The sequence below is a fragment of the Taeniopygia guttata genome, chromosome 8 (assembly GCF_048771995.1).
Source record: "Taeniopygia guttata chromosome 8, bTaeGut7.mat, whole genome shotgun sequence".
In the NCBI taxonomy this organism is placed as follows: domain Eukaryota; kingdom Metazoa; phylum Chordata; class Aves; order Passeriformes; family Estrildidae; genus Taeniopygia; species Taeniopygia guttata.
Window position 1 is genome coordinate 30,534,703 of NC_133033.1, and position 22,234 is coordinate 30,556,936.

The 22,234-nt window shown below is 44.2% G+C and overlaps 1 protein-coding gene across 1 annotated transcript in view; it reads right to left on the bottom strand.

Annotated features, from left to right (window-relative positions):
• Nucleotides 1-22,234, bottom strand: part of XPR1 (xenotropic and polytropic retrovirus receptor 1) — a 112,732-nt gene that overhangs the window by 13,684 nt on the left and 76,814 nt on the right. The window contains exons 5-11 of the mRNA XM_030279618.4: nucleotides 19,847-19,996; nucleotides 19,236-19,319; nucleotides 18,680-18,761; nucleotides 15,629-15,816; nucleotides 15,217-15,396; nucleotides 10,414-10,579; nucleotides 8,567-8,758 (exon numbers count right to left, since the gene is read on the bottom strand). Of these exons, the coding sequence (XP_030135478.1) occupies nucleotides 8,567-8,758; nucleotides 10,414-10,579; nucleotides 15,217-15,396; nucleotides 15,629-15,816; nucleotides 18,680-18,761; nucleotides 19,236-19,319; nucleotides 19,847-19,996 (1,042 nt within the window). The remainder of the gene's footprint in view (nucleotides 1-8,566; nucleotides 8,759-10,413; nucleotides 10,580-15,216; nucleotides 15,397-15,628; nucleotides 15,817-18,679; nucleotides 18,762-19,235; nucleotides 19,320-19,846; nucleotides 19,997-22,234) is intronic.

Sequence of the window (22,234 nt, forward strand, 5' to 3'; positions counted from 1 at the left end):
CACTGATCAATGGCAGAACCAGGACATGACAGGAGAACTGATGCGGTTAAAAGGCAAAAATAACCCACAGGAGCACACGCAGGACTGTGCAGCGCTGATGGGCCCTGCCAAGCACTGACTCTTCTGTCAGAACCTTCCCTTGGATTGTGCAAACCTCTGCAGTCGCCTCTGGGCACGATTTAAGCAAAGCAGCAGTGAGGAACTGTCAAGAGGCAACATCTCATATCTTCTTTTAGCCAAGAGTCTACATTTGCAGAGCAGGGAAATCCCAAAATCATGTTTGGATTAAAAACACTCTGCAGGTTTGCGTTGGTTTGTGCCTAATTTCAAGACATGGCAGCAAACTCCTGGCTTGTAGCTCACAAAGTGACAAGTGTGATTTAACTGCAAACAGGAGGAAGGATATCAGTCGTGGCTGAGATTTGAGCTGGTTCTTTTCTGATGCCTTCTGTAGCTTTTGAGAAGTGCTCTTAGGGAAAGTTTAATCTCCACCTTGAGAAGGATGGGGTTTCCAATTTGCCAGAAGTCTCACTAATAAGAATATCTGGATTCATGATCAGAAATTAATAGCATGGGGATGGGGACACAATGTCATCTGCTACCTCTATAGTGCTTTGACATCCAACAGCAAATTTCAAAATTTACTTCTTTTGTGAGATGACTGCATCTCCTACATTTCTGCACCACCACAGACTCCAGACCTGCATGTATCTGACAGGAAGATTGCTTGTAATGCAGACACTTGCTTTTCTTAAAATGTTCCATTAAAAAAAGGGTCAGGCTTCCCACCTTAAGTGCCTGTGAAATTAAATATCAGTAGGTCACCCTTTTTACTTACACCTCATTCGTTAGCATTCCCATTTCCTTTACACCTTTAACACAAAGGCATAATAAGTGACATTTGTGTTATTCTAAAAAAACAAAAGCTATCAGAGAGCTATAAAAATTTTAGTAACAACCAGTCGTAAACAGCAAAAAAGTAATAAATAATTTAAATTATTAACAACAAAAGTTTCAAATAATTTACGAAACCAAACAAAAATAACTAAAACTGAGTGTACTCAACCTATTTTTATACTCCAAGACTTAAATTAAAGCAAAATGCTAAAATAAAGTAAAAAAATAAAGACTAAGAAAACAAATTTTTAGTAGACATGGTAGCAACATACTCAATATTAAATAAAACCTTAATACCTGTAACAAATAATTATGGTAAAGTAAGATGGCAACTAAGCAATCTAAAAAAGCATATTTTTCCAAACCATCAAACAAGTGAAGATTCCTAAGTTTTTGTATATACCCAACTCTCCAAAGGCACTGTTGGGTAAGAATTCACTAAAACAACAACAAAAAGCAAAGATCACATGTAAAAATCAAGAAATTATTTGAAAATTTAAAAAAACCAACAATATGTAAGACATACTAAACTTAATATTAACCATTAGTAAAACCAAAATTAAAAATATAAATGTGGCTGCTTCTGCTGCAGCATTCCAGGGATGCTCCTGGCTCCTCCCAGCTCCACCCCAAGCACCATCACTGGGATGGGTGTCAGCAATCAGCTGAGCTAACAGGAAACCAGGAGAAACCAGGGTGCCACAGAGCCCTGAGGAGGTCAGAGGCCAGGATAAGAAATGTTTGCCCATGGCAATGCCTCCCAATTCCTCACTAATGACACTGCTGCTGCTCTGATGGAAAGGATCAGAAAGACTGCCTAATGAACACAACTCATTACTGGAGGCCTCCTGGGCACGGGATGACAGAGTTTCAGACAAAAATTCATCCTAGCTCACAGCAATGTGACAGACGGTGCATGTTTTGGCTCCAAATAATCATCCTGCTGGAGCTGCCAGTGTGCTGAGCTAAGGGAAGGCGTGTGAAAATGGCAAGTATTAAGAAAGCAGCCAGTTAATCCCATTACAAAGTTTGTTTTACTTCAAGAGGTCAATCCAAGCACTCTACGAGGCTCTTGTGACACCTAAATCAAATGCTGACAGCTCTGAGGAAGAGATGGGAGAACTTGTACCAACACAAGTGGGGGAACAGGATCTCACAAAGGCTATTTGCTTCATTCTTTTGTGATTTTTTTTTTTAAAGTTTTGTGCTTAAAAAAAAATCTACATTTAAACTTATTTTGCCCTGCCCCACCCCCTAAAAATGAACTTATCTATCTCAGTTGGGGGACTATACACTGTTGCACTGATGTCACTTCAGGCCCAGTATCTCACATCCCCTCACTGTCTCCTGCTGTAAGCAGGCAGGATCACAGTGCTTTATTGTCTCACCTACCAGCAGCCTCACTCCACGGGGGCTGCAACCTGCAGCTTCTAACACAGCAATGACAAGGGCTAAGTGACACAACCAACCACCCACAGAGCTCAGGTGCAGCCAGGTACCTCCTGCAGCCCCAGTGGCACAGCTGGATGTCACCCCAGCCTGCTGTGCACCACCATCAGATGACGGTGATCAGAAACCTCTGCAGCCGCCTCCGGGCACAATTTAAGCAAAGCAGCAGTGAAGAACTGTCAAGAGGCAGCATCTCATATCTTCTTTTAGCCAAGAGTTCTCTGTAGAGAAGTCAGAGCCCTCCTCAGGGCCCTGCATGGGGACAGAGCGTGGCAGAAGCAGTGACCTGTCCCAGCACCGCTGGGAATGGCCAAAGCCGTCGTGATTAATGAGGAGTGGGCAGCAGGGAGAGACCTGGGAATCTCCCACTGCATTTTCCAAAAGCTGCACATTTCCCATTCATCCTCCCCTGGTCAGACCTGCTTGAAGCTCTCTATTAACAAGGGACGGTCCAACACCTTCCATTAATCGCAGGATGGCTTTTGCCCTGACACTCCACATCTCTATTCCTTGGCCCTTTTCTCTTAGGGCTGCCTTTAAAAATCATAAATTAGACATTACTGCAGAGAAGCCTCTTTCTGAAATGATGGGGAGGGCACAGACAGAAGTGCTGCCCTTCAGAGACAGCCCTATTTAGTTAACTTCCATATTTTTAATTACTGCCCATTTCCTGGGCTGTTTAATGAGAAAGTGCATGGCAGTTCCATTATCTAAGACTGACCTAGGGCTCTCCAGGGCACCCCAAGCCAATGGCAACTGGTGCTCAGCAGGCTCATTTGGAAAAACCATGGGAGCAGGATGGAAGAAGAGATGCTTACTCAAGTTTCCAGGCCATGAGGAGTAACTTTGCAATAATTCAGAGGTTAATAAATAGCAGGATTCCACTTAGAACACAAGGATTTCATTGAATAAGGTGTGTAAATCAAACTGACAATGTCCATAAACCACCCTGCCTTTCAGTTAAAGGATAAAAACCCACACAGCCAATAGCAAGGTAAACAAAAAATGGTCACACTGAACCAGCAAATCCCACAAAACAAGAAAATTATGAAAGAGAGTCATTCAAGAAGCTCAGTTCTTCAAGCACAGAAGCCAAACCTATATTTTGGTATTTCCAATGACACCATGTGAGCAAGCTGCAGCAAGGTGAGAAAACTGTCAGCAGCAAAACCATGATGTCTCATTTTAAAAGGAATAAAGTTGCAGCAAAAATCATGACTGAAGCTTCATAAGTGACCAGCACTCCTTGAGTAGTACAACACAACTGTTTCTTAGAAGAGCTCAACACCTAAATATAACAACCCTATCCTACACAGCCTGAATCAGGTCTGAGTGAGGAGTGAAACAAAAGCTGACTATTCCAAATACGTCAGTGTGACTCCTTTAATGCAAGCACAATTTATACAAGAAGGGATGCCCCTGGATTTCCCTCTCTGGGATCCCTTCGGTGTAAAGACGATCTGCTGGACTGAGTAGACAGGAGGCCATGAAGATGCTCAGAGGGATGAAGCACCTCTGCTCTGGGGACATGCTGAGAGAGATGGGAGTGTTCAGCCTGGACAGGTGACCAGATGGCTCTGGTGAAACCTTAGAACGCCTTGCAGTGCCTAAAGTGGCTCAAAGAGAGCTGGAGAGGGACTTTGGACAAGGGTCTGGAGTGACAGGACAGAGAGGAACAGCTACAAACTGTCAGAGGGCAGGGTCAGATTAGATGTTATGAAGAAATTCTTCCCTGTGACGGTAGTGAGGCCCTGGAACAGGCTGTCCACAGAAGCTGTGGAACACATCCCTGGAAGTGTTCAAGGCCAGGCTGAACGGGGCTTGGAGCAACCTCAGAGAGAGTAAAGTATGGGGGCTGGAACTCCATGATCTTTAAGGGCCCTTCCAAGCCAAACTTCTCTATGATTCTACAAATGCTGTGATAATGTGGACTGAAGTGGGAGCCTCTTTAGTGGTGCACTTGTCAAGCAGGGCACATCTGCTTTTGGCAGAGTGAAAACACAGCAGAAAGCAGTTGCGTGTCAAAACAACGCCGCGCTCAGGGTGAATGTTCTGCCGCAGGCTTGGGCTTAATCATCTGCTTCCCCAGCAGCACGCAGGTTTCCGTAGCGATTAAATAAGGCAATGTAATACCCTGTTGGCTGGCTCTGGGGAAAGCTACTCAGCACTGGCAGGGAACTTAATGCCAACCCTGAGCTCCTTAGTGCAAAGCAAGGGTGGGAAAGAAGGGGACAGAGCTAGCAGGGACCAGCGGCTCCCCGGGTGCCAGGTAGCTTCGAGTTACAGCCATGCCTCATTTGCCTGAGCAAACACACCCTGCAGCACTATATTTACAGAACACGGCCTTTGCTTCCAGTTCCTTTGGGAATGTTAAAAATACTGAGAATTCCTCCTCTGGGAACTCAGCAACAGTTGTCCTCGTGTTGTTGCTGTCGTCCCTGAAACGTGGTTGTGCTTGTGAGCCGTGCTGGAGTCTGCACTCATCTACACCACCACTGCTTGCTCCAGTATTATGTTCTGGGGTAGCTTCACCAAACCCAGTGATACCTGAATATCAAGATGACGGCTTGGAGTTACCCCTGTAAAGCTGGTCTGGTCCCAGACCAACAGCATTGCAAGTTTCGGAGCAACAACCTAACAGAATTCACTTTGCCCTCTTAGTGCTCTGACATCCAAACTGCAATTAGCAGAGAAAATTGCATCTGAATCCAAGGGAAGGAAAGGAAAGAAATGGCTTCTCCCAGGGAAGAAAGAATTGGAATTATGCACTGCCTGAGCAATATGAATTATTAAACAGGGATATTCTGGAGAAACAGATACTTGCCAAGAGCCCACAGTACATGGTGCTAGTGGGGGGGGATCCTTCACTAGAGGAGGTTTGGAGTGGGGAATACAATGCAGGACTAGAACAGAAGCATCACTTAATAAGGTGACATTAGTACATTTGTTTAGTTTGAGTTGTTTTCCAGCAGCAAGCCCAGGAAAACACAGAACACTGTCAGTGCACTGTGTATGAATTAGCTGCTCTCCACACCAGCAAACCCTCCCAAACACACAGTCCATTTTTCACATGGCTGGCAGGCACTGACCCAAACCCACAGAGCAGCTACAGACTATCCAGTGTTCAAATGAAGGGAGGAAGATGAGACTTCTCAGAGGGCTGTGATGTCCCCAGGCCTCCCAAGTGGAGAACAGGCACTGGTGTCCATTACCTGACCTCCCAAGGAAAGGGCAGGGATTACCCTCTTCTCCTGGCAGCCAAAAGCTCTCATTCCACAAGTGTAAGCCATAGGCTTGCAAGCACAGGCACGGAAGAATGTTTAAATAAAACCCTTGATACCACAGCAATTAATAGGTGTGTTACTGAAATTTAGAGCAGGTCTGAGGAGCAAGGATCTTCACCAATCTGACACCTGTCTTGGGGTGAGCAGCACTTTCTTCAGGACACACAGATGTTTGGGAGGTAAGAGAGGGGTGTTTGCTATCCTTGGGCAGACACAGGGAAGGTGTGGGTGAGCAGCACATCTATTTTCAACAGTAGCATCATAACAACTTGATAACAGACCATCTGATTCCAAGTTCCAAACAAAATGGCAATCTATGTAAAGCACTTTGATAAAACTGGCTTTTTAACAGTTACAGCACACGAGAAAGTGTGTTTATGGCGGGATCTGAACAGGACTACAGGCCTGAGGGGACATGCCCAGGGCTTTAGGCAGCCCTCTGAAAAGCTCAGCACAGTGACATTTACAAATCTCAGCTAACATGTAATTTCCAAAGGCCACAAAGCTTCGTATTTTTTTTTTGTATGACACCAACAACTACGTGCCACTGACAAAAACGGACAGACAAAAGCTGGGAGTCAGGAACATCTCACAGCAACTGGAACAAGGCTCATAAACACCTCATTACAGCCCACTCCCTGATAGACTGGGAAAGGGGACACCAGTCATGTGTGGCAGCAACCAGAACCGGAGTAGCAGCACGGCCATGGATGAACAACTTCAAGGGCAGCAGAAAGAGGTCAAACTCTTCAACAGGACCTTTAGACAGAGGCTGTTTTTTCTCTTGGTTCTAACCTGTCCTGGGTTGTAGAATATGTGTGTATTCTATTTGCCATCTCTTAGAGGTGGGGCAGTTCTGTTCACTGGCCAGTTTTTTCTTTATTTCTTCCACAACCCATCCTCCCTGCAGGAGATCTCTGCTGTTCATGGCCAGTGAGTGTCCCTGCACGGCTGAGAAAATTCCATCATCCCATGGGGAGATGCTCTGCCCAGGGGAGGAGCCAAACATTCCTACCTGGATACAATCTGACCTGGGAACAGCACAGCAGCCTTTGCCCACTGCATTCCCAGAGGAGCAGCTTCCTTCCCCCTGCATTCCCAGAGGAGCAGCTTTCTTCCCCCCTGCATTCCCAGAGGAGCAGCTTTCTTCCCCCTGCATTCCCAGAGGAGCAGCTTTCTTCCCACTGCATTCCCAGAGGAGCAGCTTTCTTCCCACTGCATTCCCAGAGGAGCAGCTTTCTTCCCCACTGCATTCCCAGAGGAGCAGCTTTCTTCCCACTGCATTCCCAGAGGAGCCCAGGCCCATCTCCCCCAGCCCTGGAGCTCCAGAGGAAAACTCCCCCCTTGTGCAGGATCCTGCTCCAGCAGAAGCACAGCTGGCACTGCAGGAGGGCTGAGCCACCCTGGGATGGGACTGCTGCCACCTCCCTGACCCACAGGCTGCCAGGGCATGTTCTGACTCTCAGTGAGGTTTTGTTTGCATTATTGCATTTGTATTTTAATTTTCCTAATAAAGAACTGTTATTCCTATTCCCATATCTGTGCCTGAGAGCCCCTTAATTTCAAAATCTTAATAATTCGGAGGGAGGGGTTTGCATTTTCCATTTCTAGGGAGGCTCCTGCCTTCCTTAGCAGACACCTGTCTGTTCAAACCAAGACACAACCCTACCCCAGCTGAAAGCTCTGGCAATGCGTACCCCCTGAGGGAGGCAGAAGCATTAGTCAGCCTCCCCAGAGCAGCTCTGGCTACAGAAGATGTAAGCAGTGATTCTGGAGCCAGGGAATCTGCCCGTGCCTCATCCCAGGCTCTGGCAGTGGTGACTAACTGGACTGCAGGGCTGCAGAATGTCACTAAGCAAACAAGTTAAAACAGGAACGAGCTTCAGGGACATGGCAGCAGGGAGGAGATGCACAGGGGATGCTCCCAGAGGATGCTCCCACACCAGCTCTCCTGGATACAGTGCCCAACTCCCAGCCTTCAGCTAGCTTGGGCCAATGCCCCTCCCTGCCATCAAAACACACTGACAAACATCATCAGAGTGACTCTGGGCCCAGCTATGTCAAAACAGACTTTTCTTGGCCACAGGAAGGTTTCTAACAACCCCACTACCCCTCCAAAAAACTCAGCATGTTAACTAGAATCATGCCTTCAACACTTCTCCCTGCCTTACCACAGGAATATTCCAGGCTAAGTAATTGCTCACAACTGTGTGTGGTTGCTAATTTCTGGGTATATAAAAGGGAGATATTCTCAAATGAAAGAATACAGCTTTTAGGGCTTCAGAACAATGAAAGGCAGGGCAGGGCGACTGCCTGAAGTGCAGAAACTAAAAGCTTTTTCCTTCAGAACAAGAGTAGAATCGAGTAATTGTCGTTTCCAGGGAGATGAGGAACTTCAGGGATCAGAGCTCAATCTGCAGTTAAATGGATTGGAAACAACTCCTTACCAGCTGCTGAAAAAACATGGATAGAATCACACAGGAAAATCAGAGGGAGCATTTTTTCCTGGCACTGTGCACATGCCTTTACATTTAAGAGTGATGGACCGACTATTTAGATGATCCAGGTTAAATATTCATGAATGTTAAGAGAGAAGTATTTGCTGTGCTATCCCTTTCCTCATATATCTCCCTCCCATTCACCTGCCTTCAAGCAAAACCTGACAGGTATTTCAGCTTTCAAAAGACAAACCTCAAAATTCCCTCCCCCGCTCCCTAAGTGCAATTCTAAGCAGACCAGGGATGTGGAAAACACCTAAAGTAAGATCCTAAAACACTCTTTACAAGCTGGGCAGGCCCCTGCCTTTCTCCAAAGATGTCTCACAGGTGCCAAAACACAAAAAGCTCACGTTTCAATGGGATGCCAGATTCTGAGCTTCTCTCATGTAAAAAAGCAAACCCCAAGGGCTGAACAGGATTCTCCAAAATCACCAATACCTTTGTGAGTGCTGTAGAGGGCTGCAAATGTCACCACGAAGAAGGTGGTGGAATATTTTCCAGCGTTAACCAGATGAAAGGCCCGTTTGTTATCGCGGTAACGGCGCAGGCACTGGATGAATCGCAACCAAGCAGGGATGCACTGGACAACTGCTCTCACTCCGTAGGAGTAGCTGTTACAAATCTGATTATCTGCAAGAAAAACAGGAGTTGAAGCTGTTAAAGCAAAGAGTTTGTAAGTTTAAGAACTGCTATTGTCTTCCTGTCTGAAATATAATTTTATGGCAACGATTCCCCAGCAACAGCTGGTACCGAGGCACACAAACAGCAAGAAGCCCAAAGTAGCTCAGTATTCCATCTTGGAGTTTTTCAGGTGACATGGTATCAATAACACATCCAGACAGATCACCATATAATTCCCTCAGTCCTGCCAGCATAACCAACATTCTAGATCAGAAATTAGCTATTTTTAAATGTGCTCAGCGCTGTTGGTGGGACTGTGAATAATCAAATTAAGGATGGAATTACAAAAGGCCTTCGACACTGGATTTTTGTGCATAAATGGGAGAGCACTTAGAAACTCTGCAGGACAGCTCTAAAAGGCTACTTTGCCTAAGATGTCCTTGACCCAAATTCCTTGGGCATTGTAATAGGAGAAAACATATTTCAGTATGGGACTGGGTTTGGTGTTCTTCACTTTGTGTTTTAAAAAGCAATGCCAAGGCATAGTCTAGGTTCAAAAACTGAGATGAGAAGCAACCACACCACAACGCCATTGTGTCCCCTCCTCCATGTTTGAAACCCTTCTTTTTATTAAGGCAATGACCAGGAAACCCTCAGCTTTTCCTGGAACTCCCTGAGAACTCCATATTCTTTTGCTGTCTGAGCACATCTAAACCAAACACACTGCTGTCTAACATTCGTTTCTTATTCACACTAAGGGAGGCACACTATTAGCTGATATTCATCCCAAAACACCGTGCTCAGAAAATATTCCACTGCTCAGACTAGAAGAGGACAAATCGTTATGCACACTGTTGCTTTATGTATTTAAATTATATTTTTAATAAGTAAATATTTAGCTGCTCGCAATGTTTTTAAAATGAAAGCAAAGATCAGACAGATTGGAAGAACAAAGCGAACACTGATGCTTATTGAAGCATACAGCAAATTCTCTCAGCAAGTCAAAACCATCAGACAATACAATTTGCCACCAGTCACTGCTTAGAATGGAAAGTCAACAGTGAGGAGACAGGTACTGTTTTGCCACTGGGAAGGCCAAAGACAAAATTCACATTCCAGCTCTGTGTTCCTTCTGGCTAGAAAATAAGGGAAGACAGAGCATGGATAACCCTGGCAGAGCAGCATCAACTCAAATCAAGTAAGAGGTGGCACTAAGGAGCTTCTCCAGCCTCTCTTGCTTTGGAATGGAGCCTGTAAGAACCAGGCTACAGCACAGAAAGCTGTGCTCAACAAGCTCAGGATTCTCATGATGAGCAACAGGAAGAGGCTAAAGGCAAATGCATGGTTAAACTACTATGAAATAAAGCAACAATGCCAGGAAAATGGATTTCTCTTTCCAATCAGGAGCGCTGTGTCTAAATTCTTTGATGGATATAGACATCGGGCCAAATGACTGGATTAGAAAATGAACACTGATGTGAAATTCCATTTCTCTGGATGGAAGTAGGAAAGGGGAGAATGCCACATTTACAAGAAATTCCAATTATTTTGGTTTCCTGTACTATTAATAATCCTCTTTAAAACAGACAATGAGGAAGTTGCCTGGCTCCGTGTTTCTCAGGTAATTTTGACCCCATTCCCAGGGCTCATCAGCATTACTCTACCTGTATCTGCCAGAAGTCCAGCATTGTCCTCCCACTGAACCTCAAAGCTGTAGAAGCAGATCATGTATTCCAAATCCATAAGTATCACGACCAGGCTGTTGAGCTGATCAGCCAGCCAGAAATCTGCGAAGCCTACCTTATGGAAGGGAGCAGTGAATACTCGAAACTGTCAGGAAAAACAAAGCAGGAATAACTCATGGCTGTGTCAAAGGCATCCAAATGCAGTGGCAGGACATCACAGTACTGAACAAATATGGAAATAACAGAAGCACTTGAAGACTTATTGCTGACCTTCTGCTCCTGCTGACAAAAAAGGATAACTGTCTCCTCACTCTCAGTACAAAGAACATTCCTGCTTTCCTCCTCCCGTGCCCCCCCCCAGCCTTTTGTTTCTTACTGGCAGAACAGCCCAGTCTCCTCTAACCAAGCTCTTTCCCAGAAACTCCCAGTCTCCATTTAAGAGCTCTACACAGCTCCATTTCTCTCATTGCCCCTCACTTTGATCAGCACTTTCTTTCAGGCACTTACATCGTGTCCATTGACATCTTCCACACTTACCTTCCCCCTCACACTTAATGTCAGATGGATCTAGACCCTCAGCACAGCCATTAGTCTGGTAATGCCTTGGTTTACTTAACTCATGAGCTGTTCTTTGGTGTTAGAAGTTGTGACAGTGAGGATTGTTACTGGGTCTGCCAATGCCTCCAGCAGGGAAAGGGTTAAAGAAAAGGCAGAGGAAATCCTATTGCCTGTCAGTTGGACTCCCCCTCAATCCCAGTCCACTTTCCCTCTAAGCCTGAAGAGCAGTTTTGCTCCTTCCCAAGCAGACAGTTTTCTGCTCCATTACCTCTGATTACCCCTCTCCCTCCCCAGTTAGTTGTAGTTACTAATGGCCAATTTCTCACAGAGATGGCACCAGCACCATCCGGTCATTCTGGGATTTATGAACCTTTAAATTAATGAAAGCACAGGCTAACACTGATCTTTTATACTGCTCTCCTTATTAACCTGAAGGGTGCACAGCTGCAAAAAGTCAGGAAAGGACTGGCACATCCCCATCAGCCTGTAATGCAGATTTAAGGCTCTGCTCCTAAAATTTTAAAGCCAAATAGGGCATTAAGAGTTAGTGGCATAAAGCAGATATGGATCTTGACCCAGAAAGCTCTGTGCTCATATTGGATGGCACCTATTCCCAAGGGTCAAACAAGGCCAGCCTTTAGGGAGGACTGCCTTCAAAGGTGCCCAGCTGCAGAACAGAGGTCAAAAACCACACCAGCCGTCCCTTACAAAAACTCTTTCCTCCTTTTTCCCAACACTCCCTGATATTATCTTTATCTGTTTCATCATAGACCATTGTTTTGTCCATGAATAAAGACTAGCTAAGCAAATGAAATGTGAAAATAGCTTTACAGACAGATGTCCCTAAAAAAAAAAAATAAACAAAACACCAAGAAAAAAGAAATAATAATATTCTTGTTATTTAATTTAGGGAGAAGTACTTCAGCAGTGCCAGGTGACAGCATAAAACTTTAAAGAGAGTAGAAGTTTTCCACCTACAGGTTACAGCTGAGGAGGAGTCAACAGATGGATCCACAACATATCTGGCACTAGCATCTGAGTGAACCCGCCTCCAGAACCTGAGCTGCCACCTGAACCCTCCCAATGCCATGTGAGCCCCAATTCCAGTGGAGGTACCACAGCCAGCTCCTCGCTTCCCAGCTGAGAAGTGTCTGCAACATCCTCCAGATAAGGATAAAGTCATAAAACACAAGAGCTACACCTCAGTTTCAATAACCATTTGCAATTCTCTATCAACAATCCCACAGCCTAAGCACAGACTTCCTGCTGCTGATCCTTGCACTTTTGATTCATGCTGAGATGCCAGATATCTGAGCTGAGCTGAAGTCCTGCTAGCTTTTCACCTCTCACAGACAGGCTCCCTGCACTGCTGTGGCCACTGAGCTCCTGCAGAGAGTGTGTGCCGGAGCTCACCTCTAGTCAGGGGCGGCTCAGTGTGGTGGAAAAATTTCTCCTCCAACCCGTGCTTTCAAAAAAAAACCTCAGTATTCTTCTGTTGTTCGGTCTCAGGGCAGTTTATTGCAAGTTATCTAAAAGATTTTCTTCTCTGGCTGCTGTGGTTTGCTCACAGCTCAGGCAGAGGCACACACACACCCTGACATCCTCTCTGACTCCCGACTGCTTCTTCTCTCCCTGCCCAGGGCTGCTGCTGTCTTTTATATGGTACATTACATGTTAAATGTTTACAGTTTTTCCTCAATGCCTATTACCTATATTAAATGGTGCCTTTCTACTCTAAACCAATCTATGAGTGCCAACAGCACCAAGAACATGGAGGTAAGAAAGGAGAAAGAGGGAGGACAGGACAGGCCCATATCTCTCCATCTTAAACCCTCTGACCCCCATGTACAAAACCAACACCCCCCTGTACAGGACTTAAAACCCCCCTATACAGCACTCAAAAATTCTTCCCTTTACTTTGTGACTATTTTTCGTGTGGGTATGGGGACATTCCCTGCCCTCGGATCCGATTCCTCCCTGTGAGCTGCTCTCTCCACCCCACACAAGGGCACTCAGGGGCTTCTCATCTGGCAGCAAAGGCACAAAGAATGCTCACCTAAGCACTCAAGCAAGAAAGAGGAGCCTGGCAGGGGAATTAGACTTTACTACAGGGTAAATAATTTTTTTTCACTCAGAGGAAGATCAATTCTGATGTTTTGCCATCCCTCAGGGATTAGCACAAGAGATCCCACCCTCAACCAGCAGTTGATGTTGGTCACAGGTGGAGACAGGAAGATTCCTAGATTAATGAGGAAATGCTACAACACACTCAATTATAGCCCTGATTTGGTTACAGAAAAATTGAAAGTGCCAGTGATGCTCTGCTACACCTGATATGTCAGATTTTGTTTTGGCTGGAAATGAAACATATGAAGCATGTGAAAAAAAATGCTCACCAAACATAATTTTGTGTCAGTAGCACAGTTCTAAGACTTTGTACTATTTAAACCTCCTTTCACCCAGAGAGCTGTTGGCAGCTGCATGGAGAAATAAAATACACCCAGCTGGTCAAGTACACACAATAAAAGCTGCTCTTTATGTGGTCTGGCCTCTTCTTTCCCCTTCCTCCTTCTACATAATGCACACAAGTACCATGTCATTTCCCACTATTAAGGTCATCTTGCATTTTGATGAAGCCTTTTTCCCCTAGGAGACCTTGGGATGAACTGGCCTCTGCACACTCGAGGTACTCAACAAACCTTATGGATCCCTTCCAACTCGAGATACTCCATGGTTCAGGTTTGCTGGAGAGAGACTGTTTACAAGGGTATTTAGTGATGGGACAAGGGGGAATGGCTTAAAACTCATAGAGGGTAGGTTTAAATTAGATACAAGGAAGAAATTATTCCCTGTGAGGGTGGTGAGGCCTTGGCACAGGCTGCCCAGAGAAGCTGTGACTGCACCATCCCTGGAAGTGTCCAAGGCCAGGTTGGACAGGGCTCAGAGATTGTGGAAAATGTCCCTGCCTGTGGCAGAGGGGTTGGAACTCCATGATATTTAAGGTCCCTTCCAACTCAGGCTATTCCATGATCCTATCCCAGACTGCAGCACAGTCTGGAGATTGCTAGGACAGGGCAGGAGCTGCAAACAGCCTAACAGCTCTGTGGACACTGAGAATCTCACCAGGACAAGATATTAAGGTAAATTAACACGGATATTGCTCATGTGGTTAAAGCACATCCAGTGCTTCCCCTCACACTAGGGGACAGCAGCCAGACTAATGAGGCTTGGGACTAAAGGTACCTCTGTGAGGGATGGCTGAGTGCTGGAAGGCACAAAGGAAGAAGCTGGGATAGCAGCAAGCCAGCAAATCAAATAACAGAGGTGAGCACAGAGAGGTTAATTCACCATGTGTATACCTGCATGCACGTCCTCAAAGCATGATGCTGTGTCTCATCTTTGCCACGTTCCAGATAAAGTTAATTGTTTTAATTGGTATTGAAATTATTCTATGAAGAAAACCAGCCAGCCAAACCCTCTTCTGCCCAAAGCTCTCAGAGCAGTGCCAGCAAGAAGAAGGTGTCAGGGGAATCAGCTTGATTAAAGCAAATTTAAAAGGAGTGCACAGGGTGGGGAAGAGCATATGAAACAGCCATTTGGGAAGAAACTCATGAGTCACCCAGCAAGTCTGAAAACTGTTCTTCCAGAGCTCCCACCTATAACTGGAACACTGAAGCAGCACACATATTTACATTGAATTTACCAGACTTATCTTACAGGAAAATAAAGAGCTCGGTCTCAAACAGTTTGTTTAAGAGCACAAACAGAAAAAACTCCACTAATGAACATAATTTTATAGGCAGTAACTTTTCCAAAGGTTCTCTCTCCATCAGTGAACCCTCTCAACATTGGCACTACCCCAGTTTGGGCTGAGGAGCATCCATGCAGCCTTGCCTTACAGCAATGGACCTCTAATCAATCTGTTTCACTAGGTTAAGGAACAAACAAGCAAAGACATCCAAGGGTTCCCATACATGGAAAAGTTTGTAAGCAGCTGTCTATAGGAAGGCTAACAAGTCAATTGGTACAGGAAGCAGAATATGCTTCTGCAAACTCATCCTCAAAAACTATCTGCAGTCAACACCTGATCAGGTCTGCTCTATAAATCACAGTGGTATAAGCATCCCCCAGCATCCCTCCTTCCTTGTATACACTTCACAGCTACTGCTCAGTCACAGCATTTAAACAAAAAAATTACTTATTTCAACCACCTTTGACACTTACCAATAGTTTGAGCAGCCAAAAACGGGACTTGTAATATAAGGTTTTGGTAGGGTTGATGAGAAAAAGCAACATGAAGCCGTACAAGATGAGTGGGTTCACCTGCATGGGGATGTAGGTGAATTTACCATATATACATGCCAGCAGGCTCAGGCACCACAAAACGCCCAGGAAACCAGCAATCTGCAGGGAAAAAAAAAAAAACCAAACAGACACCTAATGAAAACACAGCCCTGAAACCTGCAATGTGTTCTCATTAGAAGAAAAGGGAGAGCAGTGCTCAATCCTGTAATCTAATCAGACTTCAGCAACTTCCTCTTCTAATTGTATTAGGAGTCCTTGCCAGGAAACAGCACAGGATTTATCCTGCTGATCCTCAGCATGGCTCAGCCACTCTAAAATCCCTCCTGCTCACCTCAAAGAGATGTTGATGGGACAAGTTGCTGCGGGGGTTGAGTTCGAAGATGAGGACGTGGTTGACTCCAGCCTGTCTCCAGCCATATGTGTTGATACCCAGGAGAAAGAGGAATTCTATCAGGAGAAAGCCACCTCGATAGATTCTCACCAGTGGCCACACATTTGGTCCATCTATGAAAGCCACACCTGGCAAAGCAAAAAAAAAAAAAAAAAAAAAAAAAAAAAAAAAAGGTAAAGATTCTGTGTCACAAAGCAAGGTTTTATCCTAGATATCAGATGTTTGGCTGTACCCTGAGAAAACGGGGTACACGTGTACACAACTGCTTGTTCCAGCAAGTGGAGGACTTTTTGCCTAGCCTGTCAGAAGATTTAGGGGTATTCTGGGGAAAATTCCCTTTCCAGCTGCTGTAATCGAGTCATTAGCAGCAGCCCTGCCTCACACTACAGGCACAAGGGACTGCACCAGCATAAATCTGACTAGAGACACTTAAATATTCTGGTTTAATAGAGATGAAATCCCAACAGACATACACAAACACTTCAGCTCCCCACAAAACCAAGAGGAACCATTTACAGCATTGAAAACAATGCTAAACCCGCCCCATCACCGGACTCAGTACAATGGTAATGCAATACATATTCATGGCCAGCATTACAACAGCCAGCCCCACCCAGACAGAAATCCCAGCACAAGGGATTTCTAGCAGTGCTGGAAAGCCTGTTGCTTCCTTTGTTCAGTTTTCAGGGGTTTGGAAACAAAATGTGCTTCATTTCAAACAATGAACAGTCTTATACAGCAGCAGCTTTCTCCAGCATAAACCTCTTTGCAAAGGATTGGTCATTAGGCACAGGTTTGATGAGAAAAGCATAAATAAAATACAGTTATTCAAAATCCTCAGTTTTAGTTTCACTGAGAGTTTCACATCCATGTGCTTTCTAAGAGGGGCAAAAGAAAGAACCTGCACTTTACAGAACTGAGGCTGAGAATTTATTCCCACAGACCTGCCTAAATTACAGCCCCAAGTTTTTCACACTTTTGCTCAGAGAAAGTAAAATCCATAGGTAATTTCATGTGTTCAGCATCTACACTTAATAACTTACTTCATAACTTACAGAGAAAAAGCCGTGCAAGAACTTCTGCTTTAAGTTTAAAACTTTAGATTCTTGGATTCAGGCAAAACAAAGTCAACTTTTGGACAGAAATGACACACCCCAAAAAAAGCTAGAAGAAATTAGTCATAAATGTGGAATTGTAAAGAAAGAGGTTCAAATTTTTAGCAGAAAACCAAGGGAAATTACAATGGGTAAGATTGGAAGGAACCACAATAGGTCATCTGGTCAAAACTCCAAACAGGGCAGAGTAGCCCCAAAAATACTGACTAAGAAGTGAAAATATCCCTGGTGAAAAGTCTAATGGCAGCCCAATTCTCAAACAAGAGCAGGACCACAGTAAGGGTGTGAGACTTTGCATGAAACCTTGCAAAGAAAGAAAACTAATGCACATTTCTGGGAAATTCCAACCTCACACACTAGCTTGGCACCTAGGGAAGCCCAAAGACAAACAGTGAAGGCTCAAAATTTGTCCTTTTTAGGGTGACACCCTCCTGGGATCCACTTGTAGCTGCAGCCTTTATCAGACCCCAAGTGATGATGAACTCATCTCTGTAAAATGCTGCTGCTGTAGTTTTCAAATCAGGCAGTACAGCACTGGGTTACTGACAAAAGCCATGTTCTGATGCTGTTTCACAAATTCTCCACATAGAACACTAAAATTCTATCTTTGCTGATCAAATCGCAGAAACAATTTGGCAAAAGCAGCTGAGAGGTTAGCAAAGTATGAGCCACTTAAAAACACCCACTCTGCACTTGGAATCCAGGTTTTTGCCCAATATCTGCAGTAATGTTCAGCTATCAGATCATGCCAGCTGATACAACACACCTATTACCCACACTGGGTTAGTAACACCTGCTCTAGAGATATAATCATTTTTATGAATTCCTTCTCACAACTGCCTCACTTTTTCATTCTCAGCACCGAGCGGGAAAGCAAACACAACCTGCTTCAATCATTTTGCATGTCACACAGAGATCAAACATTTAAGTAACAGAAATTATGAATAAAGAACAGTTTCTACACATTAAACAGTGCCTTCATGTAGATGGGTCAACTTCATGCCTCTGCCACGGGAAGACCAAACGAGAAGCACTGCAAACAGCTCCTCAAACAGAGGCATTTTATCCCAAGAGATGGCTGGATCCACTCACAGAAACATCTGATTAAAAATTCTTTTAAGTCATAAAAACACAGACATGGGCTTTCCCTAATGCAAGAGCTCGTAAGTTGATTTGTTAAGCCTTTCCTTTGTACTGCTTAAGCAAGTTACAACACTCCAGAAATCACACACACAATTAATAAAGCCGCTTGTGATTAAGCTCTGTGTCTGGATCTGCAGCACTAACGTGGATCTTACTCTAATCAGGGGCCAAACTCAGAAGGCACAAAGCAGAATAAAGCCAGAGATGCACCCATGAATTGTATCTTTTAAACAATCTTGACAACAACTGCCAATAAGAAAAAGTCAATTAATTCTATTAGCAGACTCCAGGCATTGAAATCCTCGGAATTTCCACATTAATTCTTGATTTCCATCCCAAGTGGCATGTGGTCACATGGCTCTGTGTCTGGTGGTCTCTTCTTTAGTGAGTCAATACCATGCAAAGCTCAAGTTCTACAAGCACCTGTCTCAAGGTTGGCACAGGCTGTGTGCTCCCAGAATGATAACAAAAATCCAGTTTTACACATAGATGTTTCACCCTCAGTATCCCTCCAAAAATAAGGAGGAAACCATAAGAAAAGGATTTTTGTCTTCAACGTTGATATTGATATTCTAATGCTTGATACAGCATGAGAAAAACCATAACCTACTGCTGAGCAGAACTAGTGGCTCTCACCAATGTGATAGGCTCTGATTTAACCCAGAACATCCAGGTCCAGGCGCTCCCTAAGTGAGGAGAATACACCCAAACCCAGGCAGGGCAGGACACCTACCTGAAAGTATGACAGTGACGTTCAGTGCGATGAACAACCCGCAGAACAATCCAACCCTGAATGTAGTCCAGGCTGGTACAGGCTATGAATAAAACCACAGCAGAATCAAGGTGAGGTAAACTGGTTATCAGCACAGTCAGATTAGTTTGCAGAGCAAACTTAAAATCACAAACACAAGCTCCTGATCCCTGATTGCACTCTTGCTCTTGAAGTGAGGTTTTTTTAACTGAAAATGCTGTGTAATATTCTTGCCATGTTGAAACAGCTTGAGAGTCTCAGTGGCCCCTGAAAAATATTCCAGACCACACAAACACTAAGCACATGCTTTTATTAGCACAAATTTCCTTTTACCATTTATCTCCTCCCTTCATTACCTTGTCTGCACGCATCAGGAGCAGTAACCTATTTCCAAACCTTCCGGAACTAAAGCAGATTATCTGGCCCTGCCCCATGCACGCTTACATCAATTATTTCCCGTTTCTTTCAGATGTTGAATCTGATTTGGCACTTTGACAAGTTGGAGGAGCAGCTTCGCTCCACAACCCCCATCTCTCACCTGAGCTGCTCCTAAGGGTGGAACACGCAGACGTTTCATTGCCTTCTGTCTGTCTCCATCTTCCAATTCGTTGGTCACCACTTCCTAAGGAGACAAAGATACACACCACTGAAGGTCATCTGGATGATGAGCACGTGGTCAAACCAAAACTAAAGGTTGGTTTCCATGTTAGAGATGAGCCCTGGCCCAGTATGCTTTTAATACAAAAGAACAGCTCAGCATGCTGCACCAAGCTCCTTCACAGCAGAAGTTAAGGCTGCACTAGGCTTTGCCAAGGGAAAAGTTCCCAGCCAAAGAGAACATACCCATACTTATGTAAGCAGTGCCAGCAGTCAGTGGCATTTCAAAATCAATTATTAGCCATCTTGGTGGTAAATACAAGCTATAGAGAGGACCAAACACTATGGCAATTACAGTGTCATAGAACAGTTTGGGTTGGAAGGGGCCTAAAGATCTTGGTCCAGCCCTCTGCCACAAGCAGGGGAGCTTTCCACTAGAACAAGTTTGCTCAGAGCTGCATCCAACCCATGCTTGAACACTTCCAGAAAACAGCAGTGACCAAAACCCCATTTTTGTGGGATGTTTGGCAGTGCCCAGGCCAGCCTCTTCACCTCTGTTTCGGAGATAAGCTGGTTGATCTTCTTGCAGGTGTAGAAGGGGGCCACCTCCACCTCGGCCACCCTCCACTCCGCCCCCCGCGCTGTCTCCAGGTTCTTGTCATGCTTCTTCAGGATCTTGCGGAAGCCAGTGAAGTTCAGGTTCTGCAGGAAGGGAAAGAACATGCTGGCTTTTAAACTCCAGCCATCTCTTAAACCCCAGCCATCTCCCAAGAAAAAGAAATGTTTCTCTCCCCAGTGCTAGTGAGAAAGGAGTCCTTAATAAGAATCAAAATGATTGCATTCCTTGTCAGGAAGCTTCCAAGTTCTTACTTTATTATAAAGAATATACAATCCTGGCAATTAAATTTAAAAATGTGGCATAAAAAAAGAAGCTACCTAAAGCTTTTTATTTCCTGAAAAGCCAGATAACTTCCACCTTCTTCCTTTATGCAAGAAGTGACCTGATGCTACCTTGAAAACAAATAACCCTTAAGGGGTTTCCCCTCCTGAAAAATCCGAGCTACTGACTTCTTTAACTTGACACTGGTTTCAAATCAAGTTCTCCAGTTAAATTCATTATAGAAGGGAAATCTTGGTATGTAAGTTGCCAGTGCTGCAGATTAAATCCAGACAAGTGCATCCCCACAGCAGCATGCTTTTTCACAGAGTACGTTGCACAACGACAGCAAAGCCAGCTTAGGCTTGCAGATGTGGGAGATGTAACCCTCCAGTCTGTAGAGACAAGCACACAATGCTTAAAACAAGAAGCAACTGTTGATTTCCAAGTTATAGATGATCCCTGATTCAACACCCATGCACAGTACCTAAGACAGGCAGAGCTCATCACACAGCAGCAATTGCTGTGGGCACAATGTATTTGCAATCCTGGATTTCATTGTGCACAAAGTGCTGCCTAAAACACTCAATATTTCATTCAAACAACAGCAGAAACACAGAGACCGTGGCAAGACTCACTTCTGAAAAAGCTTAGAAAGAAAACCAGAGAAAACAGCAAAATGTAATGCCCTGGGGAGAGGCACCAACTACTCAGTGAAATTATTTTCAATGTAATTATGCTTAAAGGGATTTAATGCCAGACCCTCTTATCTAGGTGGGAAATGAGACTGGGAGACAGGAGCAGGAAGCCAAAGCATTAATGACCTGCCTTATTGCAGACAAGAGACTTTAATTACTTTCTATTGGAAAAACCAGCGCTCCGCCCCAAGGAGAACAGAAATTTCACATGAAAAACTGCAACAAAAGGATGGTTTTGGTCAGGGACCTCTCAGTGGCCTGAAATAACATCCCTTCATCTGCCATGGGTACAAGCCCAGCTTAAATCTGGGTGCCCTGGCTGGCTGGGATATGTTTATACCAGACACCCTAAAACTTCTGCAGTGGCATTTCATCCTCTGGCTGTAAAAATTCTGCAACCTCAAGGTGCAGGATAAAAGCACTGTTGGTCACAGTGATGTTTCTGACAAGAAACACACAGTGATGGGACTGCGGAACAGAGCAAACATCATTTATGCACTCTGATATTTTTCTATTCTTGCTGCTTTTATTTGGCAAGAGGCCTTCTCCAAGCCAGACTTCCATTTCTGCTGCATTTTGTGAAAATAAAATCAAAAAAACCCCAACAAAAAAGAAAAAAAAAATCTCCTCCCCCCTCCCCCCAAGAAAAACCCAAAACAACCAAAAATCCTCCAAAAACAACAAACAGTGCAACTTAGGCAATAATATAATGAAACATCAAGTAGAATCAAACAGAGGACTCAAAGATCTTTGCTCATATATATTAGGAAATGCACCAGCAAGTTAATTTAATAAAACTGGTTCAGCCTCTATTATTCACCCAATAAATGCACTATATTATATACAGAATAAGTAACTAAATCTTATATGGTTAATTTCTCAGCATTTGTTTGTCCTAAAACACAGCATTTCAAATAGATTTTTTTAATGTATGTACATACTCCAGAATAATACATTGCTGGTAACTGTAATTTTATCAGAAGTTTAATGATTTAAACATGCAAGAGCTGCCCTGGAGACTGCTTATAATTTCATTTGGCGTTTGGTTTGTGTACCTCAGGAATGAATGCATTTGTTCACCCCTAAGAGACTGAGGAATTTCCTTCAGGTGGATTTTCCTTCCTCAGTAACCTAACTCAAGGCATCAGCATTTCATCAAAGCCAGTTTGATATCTATAATGCTGCTTCTGATTTCATTTTTTATCTCCCACATGAAGCGCTCAGGTACATTATCCTCCCACCAGGTTATTGTTTTTTCTTCTCTGCAGAACTGCAAGAGCTTGAATATTCCTCGTTGTTGTATTCTAAGCTCAAGAGTGATTAACAATAGTAGTATTCTGGGATTTAGTTTTATTTCTGTTTTCG